The 17,906-nt window shown below is 50.1% G+C and overlaps 2 protein-coding genes across 2 annotated transcripts in view; one reads left to right on the top strand and one right to left on the bottom strand.

Annotated features, from left to right (window-relative positions):
• Positions 1-17,906, bottom strand: part of LOC118832343 (centromere protein P) — a 202,489-nt gene that overhangs the window by 64,531 nt on the left and 120,052 nt on the right. The gene's annotated exons all lie outside the window — the stretch shown is intronic.
• The window catches only part of ECM2 (extracellular matrix protein 2), a 45,175-nt gene that overhangs the window by 18,826 nt on the left and 8,443 nt on the right, over positions 1-17,906 (top strand). The window contains exons 3-7 of the mRNA XM_036737626.1: positions 299-487; positions 3,166-3,663; positions 5,588-5,703; positions 6,782-6,917; positions 13,585-13,742. Coding sequence (XP_036593521.1) covers positions 299-487; positions 3,166-3,663; positions 5,588-5,703; positions 6,782-6,917; positions 13,585-13,742 — 1,097 coding nt within the window. The remainder of the gene's footprint in view (positions 1-298; positions 488-3,165; positions 3,664-5,587; positions 5,704-6,781; positions 6,918-13,584; positions 13,743-17,906) is intronic.

Below are 17,906 nucleotides of genomic sequence, written 5' to 3'. Positions count from 1 at the left end.
GCCAGTTCTCCCAACCTGAGTGGTGAAGAACGGCCCTTTTCTAAGCGGCGTCCCCTGAACTGGGATGGCATTGGCACTCCTGGCTGAGTGTCTCCACTCCCCTGTCTCTAGCTCATCAGCTGCTTCTCCCTCGGATGTTAGAGGCAGGTGACAGGAGCCTCATTTGCCCCAAAGATGTGGGGGGAAGGGCCGCAAGTCCTTTCTGTGTCTGATCGTGACCCCTCCACCAACAAGCCAGGGCTTCCAGGCTGCCCTAGACCCTTTTCCTCCTGTGCTCATTTGTTCTATTTTCTCCCAGGGAAGAAGGGCCAATGCTTCTTCAGCGGGATAACGATGTACAACTCAGCTGTGTGGTCTCCTGAGCCTTGTGTCACCTGTCTCTGTTCCAATGGCAAAGTGGTCTGTGACGAGGCCACGTGTCCACCTCGGCAGTGCCCACGAACCTTTACACCTGAAGGCAAATGCTGTCCCGTCTGCTCGGACGCTGGTATGGAAAGGAGGCCAAATGGGCTGCCTAATGTAGCAGAACTGGAAAAATACATTTCTTTCCAATTGCTTCAATTTTAAGTTAAACTGGTCATAATAATAAATAATTGGTCAAACATTCCCAGCACACAGCCACCAAAACACATGGGAAAGTTTACAATTAGGAAACAGGAACGAGGGACCTTGGCTTTAAATTTCCTGGGATTTGTGGCTCACTCGTGGGTCAGGGACTTACATTCCAAGTGTAAGGGTCCCAAGGCATACAGAGAGTGATATACCATGTGTTCAGAATTGAATCTATTTCTGAAACACTCTGAAAGCGGTCTTGATAACGTTACCGAGAAACAATATGTGAGGCTGCCTGCCCAAGTGACTGAGGTAGGGCGAACCTGGATAGGGCGTAAGGGGAAGTTGGGATGTCGGGGATGAAGGGAAAGAAGCCCGCATTCCTTCCTGACTTCCACCTGGAGAGCAGAGTCAATCAACAAGTATTTTATTAAGTGCCTACTATGTGCCAGGACCTGTGATGGGCATGTGGGGTGCTGAGCCACTAAGGAGACAGGCTTTGCTCTCAAGAAGCTTCCTCTGTATAGCAAGAGGCCTCATGTGGCATCAGGTACATACAAAATAAGACATAGGCACTGGGGGAGGGGAGGCACCAGTGCCCCTGGCAGGGGGACAGCAGTGGCTTCATCTCTGGAGCTCTCCACAGACATGGAGAAGGATGGAGTGGGGATGGGCTCCTCTGGCTGATGCTGGCTTTTCTTTCTCTCTCCTCTTGGTAGCTGAAGCAGCCATAGAAAGGGGTCAGGACAGGGAGCCCCCAGAATTGTTGAGTAGGAGACGAAGGGCCAAGGTCAGACGCATTCTTTGGGAATAGCGACTTGGCTCATTGGATGATGGCTTGGAAAGGGGAGAGAGGAGTGGCAGGAAGACCTGTTAGGGGCTGCTGGCGCTGGGCTACTAGATTCCCAAGATTCTTTCCAGCTCCAGATCCCATTCTCCCATTAGAAGGGGCACTTGGCTAGCACATGTAGTTAGCAGGACTCCAGGTAAGTGATGAGGAACTGAAGCGGGCATGTGGAGGCAGTTAAGTGAGTGGAGAGAAGGGGGTGGATTCAGGAGGTGCTGTGGAGGTACAATGGACGAGCCTTGGCGGCTGATCTAGGATGGCCCTGTGCAGGCTGGTGGGGCCTCTGACAGAAGCAGGGACATTAGGAGGAGGAAGACTGGATTTCAGGAGTAGAGAATGGTTCAGTTTTGAACTTGCTGAGTTTGAGAAGCCTCAGGGACATCCAGGTTGGATAAATAAGTCTTGGAGTCATCTGGAAAGAAATGTTAATTAAAGCTACAGAAGCTGACAAGGCCACCCCAATGGGGCATGGATGAAGAAGAAAAGAGGCTCAGGGCAGAGGCTAGGGCACACCCATAGTTAGAAGGCGCTATGGGAGGACAGGTCAGAGAAGTAAGATGAGAAACAAGGGAGAGCCACATCATGGAAGCCCAGAAAGGAGAAGGGGGTCAGAAGGGTCAAGAGCTACAGAGAGGTGAAGGAGACTGAGACTGGAGGAAAGGCCAGTAGACACGGCAGCTGGGAGTTCACTGGTAACGCTGAGGAGGTGGTTTCACTTAAGTGAGGGAGTTAGAGGCAAGAACGGGGTGATGGGAAGAAGGGGCCTAAGAAGTGAAGACAGAATGAGGAAGCAATAGCTAGAAGCCGGCTTTTACTGGGGTCCTGCTGGCCCTTCTGGAACTCTCTGGGTCCTAGAAGAAGGACCCTCCTAGGACGCTTGTGTCCAGAAGCATTGTGGTCAGCAGTGACACTGGACCATTACAGCATTTCTTCTAAAAGGAAGCATTAACTTGTGCCGAGTGTAGTCCCCTTGAGAGTGTGGACTGCCCTTCCCCTGGAGCGTCTCCCCAGCACTAAGAACAGTGATCAGCACACAGTAGGCACTTCATAAAATTGTGCTGTTGAATGAGTTAGGAATTAGGAATATTTAGGGCTAGAAAAGCGATAGAATTGCCCTTTGCCTAGTAATTCCGCCATCCACCTCCCCCAAACCTGGCGTGTACAAAGACTCAGCTATGGTCTAGTTTGACGTGCGCATCTATGCACTTTTGTCTTTTCAAAGATATCTTTTAGGAGTGCGGCCCATATTCAGAAACAGCCTGAGTGTGGTCAGGCCAATGTAGCAGTTAAGGGAGGTTTTCTGCCTCGAGGAAAGCCATCAGAAGGGTAGGATGCTAAAGACCTTGGTGAGAGATGTCAGATCTGTATAATCCAAACGCTGGTGAGGCGCATGGGCAGTGCCGGAAAGTGAACGAAACTGAGAAATGATCTCAACGTTCCATTCATCACGCATTACTCCCTCTTCAGGTAGCAGTGGTGTGGGTAAAAATGGGCACGTTCTCCCAAAACGTTAAAGAACTGGCCAATTATTATTGGCAAGATTCTCTAACCCAGATTTCCAGGCCCCGTTTGTTTTTCAATGGCCTTGGGATGCCTGGAGGGAATAACGGCTCCTGCTGCCGCTCTTGCTGAATTCATTTCTCCTTCTCTTCCTGATGTTTTCTCACATCCGCCTTCTCTGCCTGTATTCTCCTAACCAGTCTCTGATTCAGTATTTAATAGGATTTCCCTAGGTGACAGCACGGAATTTTCTGGTGTTTCTTTAGCCCAAAGTGAACGCACGAATCCACAGCAAAAGGCATCGCCGCAGGCAAGGGTGGGTATGGGTCAGCTGCCGAGCAGGAAGGAACATGAGTCTGAGGAAGATGACTCTGAGGAAAAGAATGGAGAGAAGGGACAAAAGAGGAAAACCAAGGAGGGGAGACACCACCACCAGACTCATCCTGAGGAGACGGTGCCAGAAAAGGACAAAAAGCCACCTCACGAAACAGAGGACTGCTGGAGTGAAGAGAGAAAGACCGCCGGACAGAAGGAGCTGCGTCCACGCCCGCACCAAGAAAGTGAAGAGGAGGCTGAGGAGGAGGAGGAGGAAGAGGAGGAGGAGGAGGAAGACAGTTGCTTCCCAGGGCCTGCTCCCAGGGCACGGATCCATCCTTTGCCCAGCATGTGCTCCATCTTGGACCACAGGATAAGCTGCATAAATGCCAAGCTTACCAAAATACCAAACATCGTAGACCCAGAGTTAAGGAGCTTAGAGCTTATCGGTAAGGGACGTTTTTCTGCCATTCTCTTTTGTCTTATGAAAGTAAAAACATCCCTATTATAGCAATGCTATTTTACTACTGATTAAAATTTGCAATCTAAGAAATAGATTAAACTAATTTCATGAAGAAAACATTAAAAGTTACCCAATATGTAGTTAATTGAAAAAAAAGGCTTGCAGATCCTCAACCATGTGGATTTCCAAAGTTTTAGGGAGAAAAAAAGAAAGTCTTCCTCTAAAGCTGATTGTAAAGTGGTTTTGTTTAAAGCAAGTGCTACTCTCCAATTCAGAATCCCAACCACAAAACTGCCCCAGGGGTCCAAGATGAAAATGCATGTGGTGATGGCCAGGGAGAAGCTAGCAGAGTGGGCCCTTTGAGAAGCCAGCAACTCCAAGCTCCATGCCTGTGCCCCAGTACATGATCACCACACAATCATCATTAGCATAGAAAGACAAAAAACTGCTCTCAGGGAGCTTACAGCCAGGACGTAGCCTTTACTGAGGTCTCTTCTCTCAGCTCTGAGCTTTCATGAGGGAAAAAGGGAAAAACAACGCACAACCATGTACAAAAGGGGCAGAGCCAGGGGAAAACCAGAGTCTCTGAGGAAGGCAAGAGCACTGAGGAGGCTCAAGAAGGGCTTCTTCCCCCCCACCCATTTAAAAAATATTTTTATTTAAAGTTTTAAGTTCCAAATTCTACCCCTCCCTTGCTCCTTCCCCTCCCCTGTCCCTGAGACAGTAAGCGATCAGAGGTCATATGTATGCAATTATGTAAAACATTTCCATATTAGTCATTTTGTACAAGAAGACTTGAATAAAAGGAAAAAAGGAAAGAAAGAAAGTGAAAAACAGCCTGCTTCAATCAGTATCACTTCTTTCTCTGGAGGCGGATAGTGTGCTTCATTATTAGTGACCTTTAGGACTGTCTTGGATAATCCTATTGCTGAGAAGAGTTAAGTCATTCACAGTAGATCATCGTTACAATGTTGCCATTACTGTGCACAATGTTGGTTCTGCTCACTTCACTTTGCATCAGTTCATGTAAGTCTTTCCAGGTTTTTTGGAAATCTGCCTGCTCCTCATTTCTTATAGCACATAACATTCCATCATAATCACATCTCACCACTTATTCGGCCATCCCCGAATTGATTTCCAATTCTTAGCCTCGGTGGTGGGGAGTAGTGGAGACTCGGAGGAGGCCAGGGGAGGCAGAGATGAGGAGGGAGAGCATTCAAGGAATAAGGGACATTCGGGAGATGGGGTGTCATCTGCCAAGAACATCCAGAAGGCTGGTATCACTGGGTTAGAGAGTACTTGGATGGGGGCACGGAGGCTATGGAAGAAGACTGGAAAGGTACACTCCAGTTTTTATCTCCTCCTCTTTGAGCACAGGAAACCCCTAATGTAAAACTTCAGACTTTCAACAACCAAAAAAGATAAACAGGGGAGATTACATCACCAAAGGATTATTCCATTTACAAAAATGTTTAGACTAAAAAATATTAACCTGTCCCCCACCCCCACCCCATGTATCCTTTAAAGACAGTTAAACATCTGACAAAGATGTGGGTCATGGAGTCACAACCCCAACTGTTCACTGAAGATCAGTCCAAAGGTGGGCAGTGGGCTGGGAATCTGGAGGGACCTGGACCAAGGCCCAATGAGGACCCCAATGGACACTGTGTTTTGGAGCCAGGAGGTGGTCCTTACTAAGGTCTCTTTTCTCACCTCTGAGCTTCCATGACCATCTCTCCTCTGCTCTCTCAGGAGGAAGCCAGAGTGCTGGCCTCCAAGTCAGGGAGCCCGGGCCCCACCCCCCCAGCACTGCCCCTGACATACAGTGGCAGGCAGGAGGTCCCAGGGCCTCTTAATGCCCACTCCCACTCCCTAGATGTAGAAAGATCATTTTAAAAATTCTCCCCTAGGGAATTCCATCAGCTGCATCCCCGATAAAGCATTCCATGGAACACCGAATTTGGAAAGGCTTGACCTGCGCAAAAACAAAATCACCTCTTCTGGGATCGGTCCCAACGCATTCAAGGTAAGAGCATCACGCCAGCCCTTGCACTTCTCATCTGGTCTGAACTGACTTTCTGTTAGCTTTGAGCTGGCCTATGGGAAGGAGAATGGTCACAGAAAAGACAGGCTGCCCCTTTGAGATATTCCTTTTACTTGGGCTTCCCTGCCTCAGGCTTCCACCAGTGGCCAATGAATGAGGAAACGTCTGTTAAGTCCCTACTATATGTCAAGTGTATCAGAAAGTCGAGACAGCCTGTTGGGGAGAGGGGAGAGGACTAAGGCAGAAGGCCGAGAGGTGAGGGGAAGACGTGACTGTGGGGGCACAGCAATGCCCTCAACAGACAGGGCCTCCCTCCATGACCACCTTGCCTTTATTCCCTTAACATTCTTCTGTATCTATGACAGAGGGGGTATGGGGTAATGCATAGAGCCACCCTTGACTCCAGGTCCTGATCCTGACACAGGCAAGCATTCTAGGCAGATTGTGGACACTATCAGTAGTAGAGAAGGGACGGCACTGGTACAGGAACTTCCTTACCCCTGGCATTTTCTCATACCTCAGGTACAGGATCCTTGCATGCACCCTTGTTTGTAGTGTGCATGCATGTAGGCATGTGTGGAATGACACATCAATCTGTCTTCATCTCCCCCAGGACAATGTAAGCTTCTTGAAAATAAGGGGTAATGCATCCCCTGGCAGTGAAGGAGCTCCAGAGTGCAAAGAGGCAGGAAGACCTGAGTTCAAATCCAGCCTCAGACACTTACCAGCTGTGAGACCCTGGGCGAGTCACTAACTCTGCCTGCCTCAGTTCCGTCATCTGTAAAATGGGGATAGTCATAGCCCCTGCCTCCTGTGGTGGCTGTGAGGACAGCATTTGCAAAGGGCTGCAGTGCGCTGTCCATATTGGCCATTATCTTTCTAGCTGCCCCATTCTCTGTTGCTTCCCTTCGGGAAACGACACTGAGCCACACTCCCAGTAGCTGCTGAATGTTTGTGGAAGCAGCTGATACGATTTCTAATTAAAGCATCAAACAAAATTCATGTTTAGAAGTATGTGGTGATTGAAAAAGAAAATAATTTCGAGATTTCTTCTTTTAAGCCCCTGAAGAAGTTAACCCACCTGTACCTGGATGGAAATAGCCTGGTCCGGTTCCCTCCTGCACTGCCCCCTCGACTACAGGAACTTAAAATCAATGAGAACCATCTTCAGGCAATCGATGAAGACAGCCTGGCAGGTATGTGTCTGGCTGGCCCCTCCAGCGCCCCTGCCTGGGGCAGATCCAGCCTCCCTGACACTTCCTCTCCAGGTCCTTCTATCTTTCTGATGGGATTGGGCCATGTGCTTGGCCAAGGCTTCTTCCTTCTCCAGTGCCTTTATCCCCCAAGGCTCAGGCCTGAGCATGCTGTTCTTCCACCACACTCTTCTCTTTGGCCTCTAACTCTAACTCAAACCGTAGGGATGACTAGGAAAGCCAAGTGTTCAGCACTGATGCTCCCTGGTGCCAGCTCCACCATTCCTGGGCTGCTGGCCATGTCTGCTTAGACAGTCACTGTCCCCTCAAACTCAACATGTTTCAAAGCCAACAGGGCCATTTATGCTAATGGTGCTGCTTATTTTTTTCCTTCCTAGGGCCTGGCCTCAAACCTAGGGGTCATCTTTAACTTCCCCATCTCCCTGATGCCCACAGCTGCCAGGTGCCCAAGTCCCCTCGATCCATCCCCCATGGGTCCTCTCCTCTTTCCAGCTAGTCTGAGAGGCAGCGGGGGCCTCAACAGCTGATGCTGGCACAGACTGCCTTGTACCTGTGACGCTTCCCTTATTTCTAGGGCTTAGCTCTGGCCCTCAACCATTCTCTTCTTCTTATGCATCTAAGGGTACTCTCGCTTGCCTGGCAACTTCTTCTCAGCCTATGGACATGCCTAGGGACCCATTGTACTAAGAACAGAGGTCTCTAACACGGGCTGCCCAGCCAAAGTGGCATCAAGTCCAGTCACATCCTCATCATGTGTCCCTGGCAATTTGGCTTTGGTCCCCATGGCTGTGATGAAGGCTGCCTCTCTCCAAGGTGATTCCCACATCCAAGTGGCCCTTCACCACTCTCAAAGTGGTACAGGATACTGGGCACTCCGTCTCTGATATTCTTGTTCCCTTGGTTCCTGTTATGCCACACACCTGTTTCTGCCTCCTCTGAGGGCCCCTTTTGGCTGGCTCCTGCTCTTCCTCTCACCCCTAAAATGTGGGCATCCCCCAAGGCTCTGTCCTTGGCCCACTTCTCTTTTCTCTGCATATTCTCTCCTTAGGTGAGCTCCATCACTCAGGTGAACTCAATGGCCATTTCTCCATACATACCATGATCAAAGCTAGAGTTCTACTCTCAGCCTCTTCCCAGGGCTGGCATTTCTGATCCCCTGCTAGAGACACTCTTCTTACAAACTGTCCCTGGTTCTCTGCTCCTGCATGAAGCTCCAGATCCTCAGAGGAACATCATGGCACCTTCCAACCATCTTTCCAGAAACTCTTCTCGGACAAACCCTCGGCATTCGCCAACTCACACTCACTGTCACCCAGACACCCCATAGTGCTTTGCTTCAGACCCCCCTCCCATCTTGACTGCCCCAACTTTGCTAATCTGCCTGAGCAAAGTCAGCCCACCCTTCAAGTTCCAAGTCTCCAAAAAGACTGTCCCAGCCAGGCAGCTCCTTTTCTGAACTGCTAGATTGCTTATCATCCCACAGAGGTGGAACAGACAAGGATGTCTAGCGGGCAGAAACCAGTTTTGTTGAAGTTAAGCATGAGTGGATGAAAGGTTAGGCTGGGACTGTGGGAGGCCTTAAATTACAGGGAAAGGAGCTGGAACTTTTCTCAGGGGCTAATAGGGAGCCTTGGGAGATTCTGGAGCAAAAGAATGATGTGATAAGGTTTTAGCCTAAGGAAGGTTACCTCAGGAGTATGTGAGAAGCAGCGAATGCCCTAGTGCAGGCAAATAATAAAGAGGTGCTAATGGGGAGGTCAGTGGAGGGACAGAGAAGAGCGGGGGAAGGGAAGAGCTCTGACTAAGCCCAGGACTTGGTCACTGACTAGATGGAGGTGAGAAAGAGGGAAGGGTCAAAGGCAACACCCAAGAGAACTTGGAGCTGTTATTTGTCACTAGCTACGGTTGGTGGGACCCTTTCTACCCTCTGTGAGCTATTCCCCATTGGGTGCTTCCATTTGCTATGGGATGGAAACCAACCAAGAGACATTAGTGAAGGGCCTACTGTGTATGAGGCACTGTGGCAGATGCAAGGGATACCAAGACCACACAGAAAACAGCCCCTGACCTTAGAACTGTGAAGACAAGGCCACTTTCTGCACATTTTTCCAAAAGAAGGATGATGTTGGAATTTGCCCTTGGCCCATTTTCAGATTTTTAGCTGTTCATCAGAAAGTGAGGATGCCTCCCAACGTGAGCCAAGGATAACCCAGGGTTCCTCTGTTTGCAGATGTCTCCTCAGAGAATCTGCTCACGGAGGGCAGATGCTGCAGCCTCTACTTCTTGGCCTCTCCCTAAGGCTAGCGAAGTGCCTGAGGAAGAGGATGGCACTTGAGAATCCTAATCATACAAAGGGAGAAGTCAGTCTTTTAAATTAAAAGCTACTGGGCTCTTCCCCACATCCCCAGACTGAGGAGCAGACGGCTTCTGGCTAAAGCAGAGAAGTCATAATGAGAGGTGCCAAATCTGGAGCTTACGTCGTTCTGGAAACGCTAAATTTCCAGATGGACTCCAGCAGACAGAAGGGCCACTTGAATAAACATTGCTGATTGTCTTTGTTCCGCTAAAAAGATTCCAGGTAAAATGAAACCTTCCCATTTGGGCTATCTGGGAAAATGGAAACTCTAACAAGACTGTGACCACTCTGTTACATGGTGGTTGTTTATTTAAGCCCGCTGAATAAATGAGAAGCAGCTGAAAGAAAGGGAAGCTGGGAACCCAACCATGGATCCAGAGAGGCTGTTTGAAGAATCAGGGATGGCAGCCAGAGAAGGAGAGGGAAGGTGGGAGACCCCAAAGCCCCCAGGGAACCTGAGAGCGCTGCATGGAAGAGCTCACTAACCATCGTGAGCATGGTGACTACTGACATTACAACGACTGGTCACCTCCATCCTTACCCTTCAAGGGCCAGCGCAAAGGCCAAGTCTGGGACTATCCCTGAGGCCTGGAGCATGGGCCAGGACTTACAGAATTCTTCATGTGCTGGGACAGACTTTGAGAAGCTGACCTTTAGCTGAGGGTCAGGGACTCTCCCCAGACCAGGCCCCTCTCAAGGGCATCTTCCTCTCCCATAGAAGCCCTGTGAGACTCTCACTGCAGACATCTGCCACTGCCAGGACAAGCCTCTGGACCTGACCTGGGCATGCCTGGACCACCGCAGAGTCTGGCCTTCCCCACTCCTAGAGACCCCAGTCCCTTAGCTGGACCCTCTCTCAGGATGGGCCACTATGAAGCTCTCAACACTAAAAAAGCTGGCAACACTGGCCCTACCTCCCACTGCCGCAGCCCCAAACTACATCCCTTTCCACAGCCTGTGGACAGAGGCGTCTCAGCTCTTCTCTTTGCTCCTGAGCCTGGCCTCCCCTGCTCCATCGCACTCTTCCACACTTGCCCCTTCCTCCTGTCCTGGCCTGCCATTTCATCCTTCACATGTATACATCTCTGGAAAATAGCCTCTCCTCTCCTCTGACCCTGCCCCCACCCTGGTGCAGAACTTCCTCACCTCACCTCACCAGACCTTCCTGCTGGGGGGGGTCTGCCTCCCTCCAGTCTCTCTCCACTCCAGTGCATCCTTCATTCAGTCTCCAAAGTGACTGTATTGAGTAAAGACCAATGCCTATGGCCTCCAGGATCACATACAAAATTCTGTTGGGATTTTCAAAGCCCTTTATAGCCTGGCCCCTTCCTACCTTTCAGTCTTCTCATAACTTAATGCTCTGATTCAATGACACCAGCCTCCTGGTGTCCCCCCAGGGCTGGACTTCAGTCCTTCCTCATTTCGGCCTCCTGGCTGGCCTGGCTTCCTCTGGGTCTCTGCTAAGATTCATCTTTGGCAGGAAGTCTTTCCAGGTTACTCCCCTCCTGCCCACTGATCAAAGCCTTTCCTCTGAGGTCACCTTGACCCCCCTTTCCTTCTAGGTATATGTGGCCACCCCCATCAGAAGGGGAGCTCCTGGAGTTCCTCATGGACATTGATTTTCCTTTCTTCGTACCCCTGGCACTTAGCCCAGGGCCTGGCACAGAGTTGGTCAATCATTTATGAAGTGCCTCCCATGTGCGGGGGCTGCGCCAAGAGCTGGGGATATAGACCGTCCCTGCCCTCAAGGGCTTACAGTCTAGAGACAGACTGCAAGCAAACAACTGGGTACAATCAAGCCCTAGACAGATAAGGGGGAGATAACCAAGGGAGGACAGGCCCTAGAATTAAGAGGGTCAGAGAAGGCCTCTGCTGGGACTCGGAGGAGGCCAGGGAGGTCAGCAGTGGGAGCAGAGAGGTCAGTGGAGAGCGTTTCAGGCATGAGGGACACCAGAGAAGATGCCCAGAGTTGGCAGATGGAGCCAGGATGGGGAATCTCTGGCTCCAGGAGAAGGCAGGAAGGTGTGAGATATAGGAGGAGGAGAAAGTGCCTAATGACCGCTCCCTGACCATCTGGCTAATGGCAGCTTTCATCTCCCCCTCCCAGGCTTCAATCCAAAACCTCTCATTTGGAAAGCAAAGTCTTGTCGCTGAATCACAGCATTTCCGTCGGAAGGGCCCTCTCTCTGGGGTGACCTAATCCAATCCACACCAGAAAATAATTCCTTCTCTGACACTCCCAGCCAGTGGTCCTCCAGGCTCTGCTCCTAGGCCTCTGAGGAGGGGGCCCACGACCCAAGGCAGTTGGCTTCTGGCCTTCTCCTGGCCCCGAGCGTAAAGGTGCTTCTCTCCCAGGAGGCCAAGTCTGACAGTCATTCAAAGCCTGGAGCACAGCTAACAGATCCTCCCCTCCACCTGAGCTTTTCTTCTCCAGCCTAAAGACCCCAGCTCCTTCACACAATCCTCATGAAGCCTGCACAGGAGACACAAATGTCCTTCCTAAATGGTGCTGCCCATTCTGGGTGGGGGCTGCCCAGGGCGTTAGCACCTCCCCCTTCTGGAGGCTCAGCTTCTCAGGCCAAGAGCACACTGACTGTTTTGGCCTCTGATGGAGACTGGAGTCCAAGAAGAGGCCTAACTCTTGCTGTCTCACCATGTCTTTGTCATGTTAAACCCATGAGGCTGGTTACTCTTAAACCCCAAAGTACAACTTTGCATCCATCTGTCCCTATGAGGTGCTAGCTTAGTAGGTACAGGCCAAGGCTTGAGGACTGTCCAGATTTTTGGAACCTGACTCTGTCGTCTGATCTGCTAGCAATCCCTTGAAATACTGGATCACATCCAAGTTTGGTAAGCACACAGACTGCCTAATCACTGATGAGAAGGAACATCCAACACCAAGAAGCCAAGCATGACCCCTGGGGATTTCCACTGGCAAAGATGGATCTCCTCCCAAAATGACTTCGACTCATTCTTGTCTAGTCTTTGAGTCTGGCCTATGCTCCTCCACGGCCTCCATCACAGCCACTGGGCTCTGTGCTTCTTGATATTTGGACGGATGGTATGGAGAGAGGGGGAGATGGCCTTCCATCCGTGCTCCCTCTGCAGGTCACTTCAGAAGCCACCACGTCAAGATGAATGGCCTCAGCATCACCAGGTCCAATGGCCATATTCTTTAGGGGAAGCACTCAGTGACTTGCTGATGGTCATCCATGGCAACATGTGAACCCAGTTCCTCTGGCTCCATGATGCTGAATGCAGAGGGACAGTGAGCCTACTGGATGAGGACATGACGACCCAAGAAGATGACAGCCAATGGCACCAAGCTGAATAAGACAACATTCAGTGGTATAAATAATAAAGTCTTAGAGGGCCAGGCCTGGAATCTCAGTTCAAATCAAGCCTCTGACACTTCCTAGCTGTGTGACTCTGGGCAAGTCACTTAACCTTGTTTGTCTCAGTTTCCTCGTCTGTAAAATGAGCTGGAGAAGGAAGTGGCAAACCATCGCAGGATCTTTGCCAAGAAAACCTCAAATGGGGTCATGAAGAGTTGGACACAAGCGAATGACAACAACAAACAGTGGGGTACAAGAAAAGAAGCTTCACAAGAGCAAGATTGGGAAGGCATGGTCAGGTAGTAGTTGTCTGATGAGGATCTGGGGGTTTGAGTAGGAGATAGGAAAGGATGGGTGGATGAGAAAGCTAGTGTAACCTGGGACTGAGCTTCCCAGAATAAGGAGGTCTAGCCCTCCCCACCCCCATAGGCTGCCCCCATCCTACCTCAACGGAACCTACGAAGGGTTTTGATAAGGTGAAGGATGACCAGAGCTGAGGAGAGGGATCGGGAAGGGGCCAAGGCGGCGTCCAGGCCATGTGTCCTTTTTGGCAGCCCTGGGGAGGGAGCTAGTCCCCCTCTTTGGAGCCTGGAAGCAGGGGCTTTGAGAAGGGCTAGCTGACTGCTGGTCAGGCAGGGACTTCTTCGAGGTGGAGATGGAACTAGTCAGCAGCTGAGGCCAATCCACCTCCCACTTTCTGTCTTCCTTCCTCTCTGCCTTCACTTCTCCTCTCTGGCTCACTCCTGTGTTTCTCAAGGAAAGCCTCTACTGGGAGCCTTTGGGGGGCAGAGGAGTGACTGTCTGCATCCCTTCCAATACACTTGTTCCTGAAGGCTGGGCAGGGGAGGTGAACCAGCCCAGAAAGACCCTTCCTGCTCCCACACCCTGCTGTGGGCTGTGGTCACCAAAAAACAGGCTCCTCTGCGCCTGCTAACAGCTCTAATGTCATGTTCCTTAGGATTACAGCAGCTGATTGTCCTGGAACTGGAAGGGAACCAGCTCAGTGAATCCAATGTCAGTCCTTCAGCCCTCACTCCTCTCAAGAGTCTGTCTTACTTGCGCCTGGGCAAAAATCAGTTCCGGATCATCCCCCAGGGCCTGCCAGCTTCCATCGAGGTAAGTACCATGCTCTGTGTAGATGGCGGTTAGTGCTCCATGACACACTGGAGTACTCCTGCCAAGCCCCTCTCCACCAGGGCTTCAGGTGGCAGACTGAAGGACTCCATCTCACAGGGTACAGGCAGGTGGCAGGCACAGGCACTCCCCCTGGTGCTGCGGAGCACCTCGAAGGCTGGTCAAGCCCTCTCTTCCCAAGGACCCTTCTCCGCTGAGGGCTTCCACGGTAGCATCTCCCATGACTGTGCTGGAGTTGCCCTGAAGGGCCTCTCCCCAGGAGGATGACAATGGCCTCCAAGGAGGCCTCCCAATAGCCAGGCTCATGTGGCTCCATCTCAGTTCCAGCCGTGGCCCTCCCTCCACCCTAGAAGCTTCAAAGGCTTCCTAAAGCCTCCAGGATAAAATAGAAAGTCCTCAGCCTGACACTGAAAGTCCCTCCCAGGCTGTCTCCCACCTGTCTCTCTAGAAATAGCAAGGGTATGTGAGTCAGGGGATGTTCGAATCCGGTCTCAGACACTTAACAGCTGTGAGACTCTGGCCAAGTCACTTAACTGCTTCCTGCCTCACTCTCCTTATCTGAAGGACTCCATCAGCCTTGAAGCTCTACATAAATGCTGGCACAGAATGCAGCCGAATGAGACCTGTTGCTGTTCCTCATCTCTTCCCTCCAAACCTTTGCACAGACTATGCCATGGGAAGCTCTCCCTCCTCACATGGCACTCTTGGGAGCCTGCTCTCCCTGCAAGATTCAGCTCAAGTACCTTCTCCTGACCAGGGGCTTTCCTGATCCCTCTCACTGCAAATGCCCCCCCCCCCCCCCACTTCATATCTCCTGCATCTGGTATTGCCTTATCTATAATAACAATGCGGCATGGCCCTTTACGAGGCACTTTGCAGGTTTTGTCTCCCTGGACTCCCACCACAACCCAGGGAGCCAGGAGCTATTCTGATCCTGTTTTGCAGTTGAGGAAAAGGAGGCCGACAGAGGCCAAGTGACTTGCCCAGGGTCACACAGCTAGGGCATATCTGAGGCTGCATTTGAGCTGAAGTCTTTCTGCCTCCAGATGGAGCCCACCCAGATGCGGCTGCCTGTGAACTCACGTGTGCTCCCCATGAACTCGCATGTGCTCCCCACGCTCTCCACCCCACTCCCTCCTGGACGTGCACTATTCTGAGAGGCAGAAACAATTCAGATATGCAGGGACTAGGACAGCTCCTGGCATACAGTAGGCAGTTAATAATAGATACTTGCTGAGTTAAAGCAAAACTTCCAGAAACTTCAAAGGGAAATTGGTCTTAGACAACCACCCCCCAACCCCAGGAATGAGTGAGGACAAGCAATCACATGATGAAAAATCAGGAGACATCAGGAGAAAAGCTGGCGGAAATCCTGGGGAAGAACAGAGGGAATGGCCAACTGCGGTTAAGGAAGAAACCAAAGGAGTCAGGGAAAAAGTTCCCAGATGGAATGACGCCATAACCCAAACCTTCACAACATGGGGACCAAAGTGCACTCAGGGCAGGCCCTCCACTCGCTGTCTGTCTGCCCTCTGTCCATCTGCTGGCCCGCCATTCACTCCACCGGCCCACTATCGGGGAAGAGGAACCGGAGATGGAGCGAGATGAACCCCGATGGCTTCTGAGACCAAAGACCCCCAGATCTGGGAGCTAAAGCAAGCAAAAGAGACCACTCTGGGCCGGGGTGCACTGACTGAACAAGAAGCATCACAAACCGTCTTAAAACTCTGAAGAAGCAAAGAATTTGACCATTAGATTTCGGTGAATAACACTAAACATTTCCTAAAATCCTTGTAGGATAGAGGAACACTGGGATAGAGCTGGAAGAGACCCAGTCCAAACCCCATTTTGTAGGTGAGGAAACTGAGGCCTGGGGAGGCCTCCTAACTTCCTTAAAGTCACACATAAAGAAGTGATGACAAGATTGGAATTCAGGTCCTTGGAATCTGGCTCTAGTACTCCCTCCTACTCCATGAGAATTCCTATTTACAAAATGAAAATGGGCAGATGGAGAATCCAGAGAATTAGTCCAGGAATGGGACAGAGATTCAACTCCCTGGGAGCTCCATCATTTGGTCTGCAAAGAAATGGAAATAGCCACATGAATGTATGTGGGGGAAGGCTGGAGAAAGGTAAGGCACCAGAGAGCTAGCCAGGCACAAGAGGAGAGCCAGCTGGGCACAAGTGGAGAGCCAGCCGGGCACACACTGGCACACTTGTAAAAGACACAGCTCAAATTCTGGTTGCAAGTTAAGAGTTGCAGTGAAACAGTCTTTGAGACCAAGGAACTTGGAAGCTTGGCAGGAGAGGTCTGTCTCAATCAGGTAAAGGGGGAGCCCAGTCCAGGACGGAAGCCCCGCCTCAGCAAGCCAGCAGGCGATCCTGAGCCCCATTGTGGTGGAGCAGGCAAATGCCAACACTAGGACTCCTCCCAGTGCCTCAGCACACCCAGGAGAACAGGTAGCCTCCACTCTGAGGACCACCATGTACTGCAGTATAGCACCAGGCAAAGAAGCATCTTCCAGTGGCCAGACCAACACATGGTTCAGTGCATCCCCCAGGGAAACACAGAAACATGCCACTGGCCTTGGCACATGCCAGACACCAGCACCAGGTAAGCTGCTGGACCCCTACAGCCTCCAGCAGTGCCAGCCATTCCCCATTCTACCCCCTCAACAGAGCACCAGACGCAAGAGTCCTCTGCAGGCCTCAGAGTAAAGTTATTGCAGCACCAGGTAAACAGGTAGGGCCTGCAGCCCCTGTCCCAAGAAGCCTGAAACTGCGCCCCATCCACCCGGGGAGCGGAGCTCAATTTTAAAAGAAAGGAAAAAGGCCAAAAAAGATGAGCAAAAACAACAACAAAAAAGAATCTGACCATAGAAAGCTGTTATGGTGACAGGGAAGATTAAGGCACAAAATCAGAAGAGGACGACAATGCCAAAACACCTATGGGCAAAACCCCAAAGAAAGACAGGAAGTGGGCTCAAGACCAGAAAGAACTCACGGAAGAGCTCAAAAAGGAGCTTAAAAATCTTATGAGAGGTAGAAGAAAAAATGAGAAAAGAAATGAGTGAAGGAAGGGAATTATGAAAAAAAAAAGTTAACAGCTTGGAAAAAGAAAACAACTGCTTGAAAAGTAGAATTACCCAAATGGAAAAGGTGATTCAAAAATCCACTGAAGAAAACAACTCCTCAAAAAGTACAGCTGACCGAATAGAAAAGAAAGTACAAAATCTAATTGAGGAAAACAACTAACTCCTTAAAAGTTAGAATTGGGCGAGTGGAAGCCGATGACTCTACGAGACATCAAGAATCAATCCAATTCAAAAGAGTGAAAAAATAGAAGAAAATGTAAAATACCTCATGGGAAAAACAACTGACCTGGAAAACAGATCCAGGAGAGACAATATCAGAATAATAATAGGAGGGGAGGAGAGAAAGGTGGAGGTGGGGGGCGGGTGACAGAAGGGAGGGCAGATCAGGGGAGATAGAAACAAAACACTGAGGAGTAAGGAAAGGGTGAAGAAGACAAAAAGGAAGAAAAATAGGATCGTGAAATACACAATTAGTAAGCCATAATCAGAAGGAGACTCTGGACAGCACCTTTCAACAAATTATCAAGGAAAACTGCTCTGATATCCTAAATCAGAGGGCAAAACAGGCATTGGAAGAGATCCCAAAATAAAAACTCCAAGGAACATTATAGCCAAATTGCAGTACTATCAGGTCAAAGAAAAAAATACTGCAAGTGGCCAGAAAGAAACAATTCAAATATTGGGGAGTCACAATCAGGATTACACAGGACTTAGCAGCTGCAACATTAAGAGATCAGAGGTCATGGAACATGATATTCCGGAAGGCAAAGAAGCTAGGACTACGACCAAGAATCACCTACCTGGAAAAATTAAGCATAATATACCAAGGGAAAAAAGCTTTCATAAGGAGAACACCAGAATGAAACCAAAAATTTGATCTCCAATATCAAGTCCCAAGAGAAACATAAACAAGTAAAAAAGCAAAAGAAAACACAAGGGATTCAATAGAGCTAAACTGTTTACATCTCTACATGGGAAGATGATACTTGTCATTCTTAAAAATTGTACCACTGGGGCAGCTAGATGGTACAGTGAATAGAGCACCAGCCCT

The sequence above is a fragment of the Trichosurus vulpecula genome, chromosome 9 (genome assembly GCF_011100635.1).
Source record: "Trichosurus vulpecula isolate mTriVul1 chromosome 9, mTriVul1.pri, whole genome shotgun sequence".
Classification (NCBI taxonomy): Eukaryota; Metazoa; Chordata; class Mammalia; order Diprotodontia; family Phalangeridae; genus Trichosurus; species Trichosurus vulpecula.
This window is presented reverse-complemented; position numbering and strand designations above follow the sequence as displayed.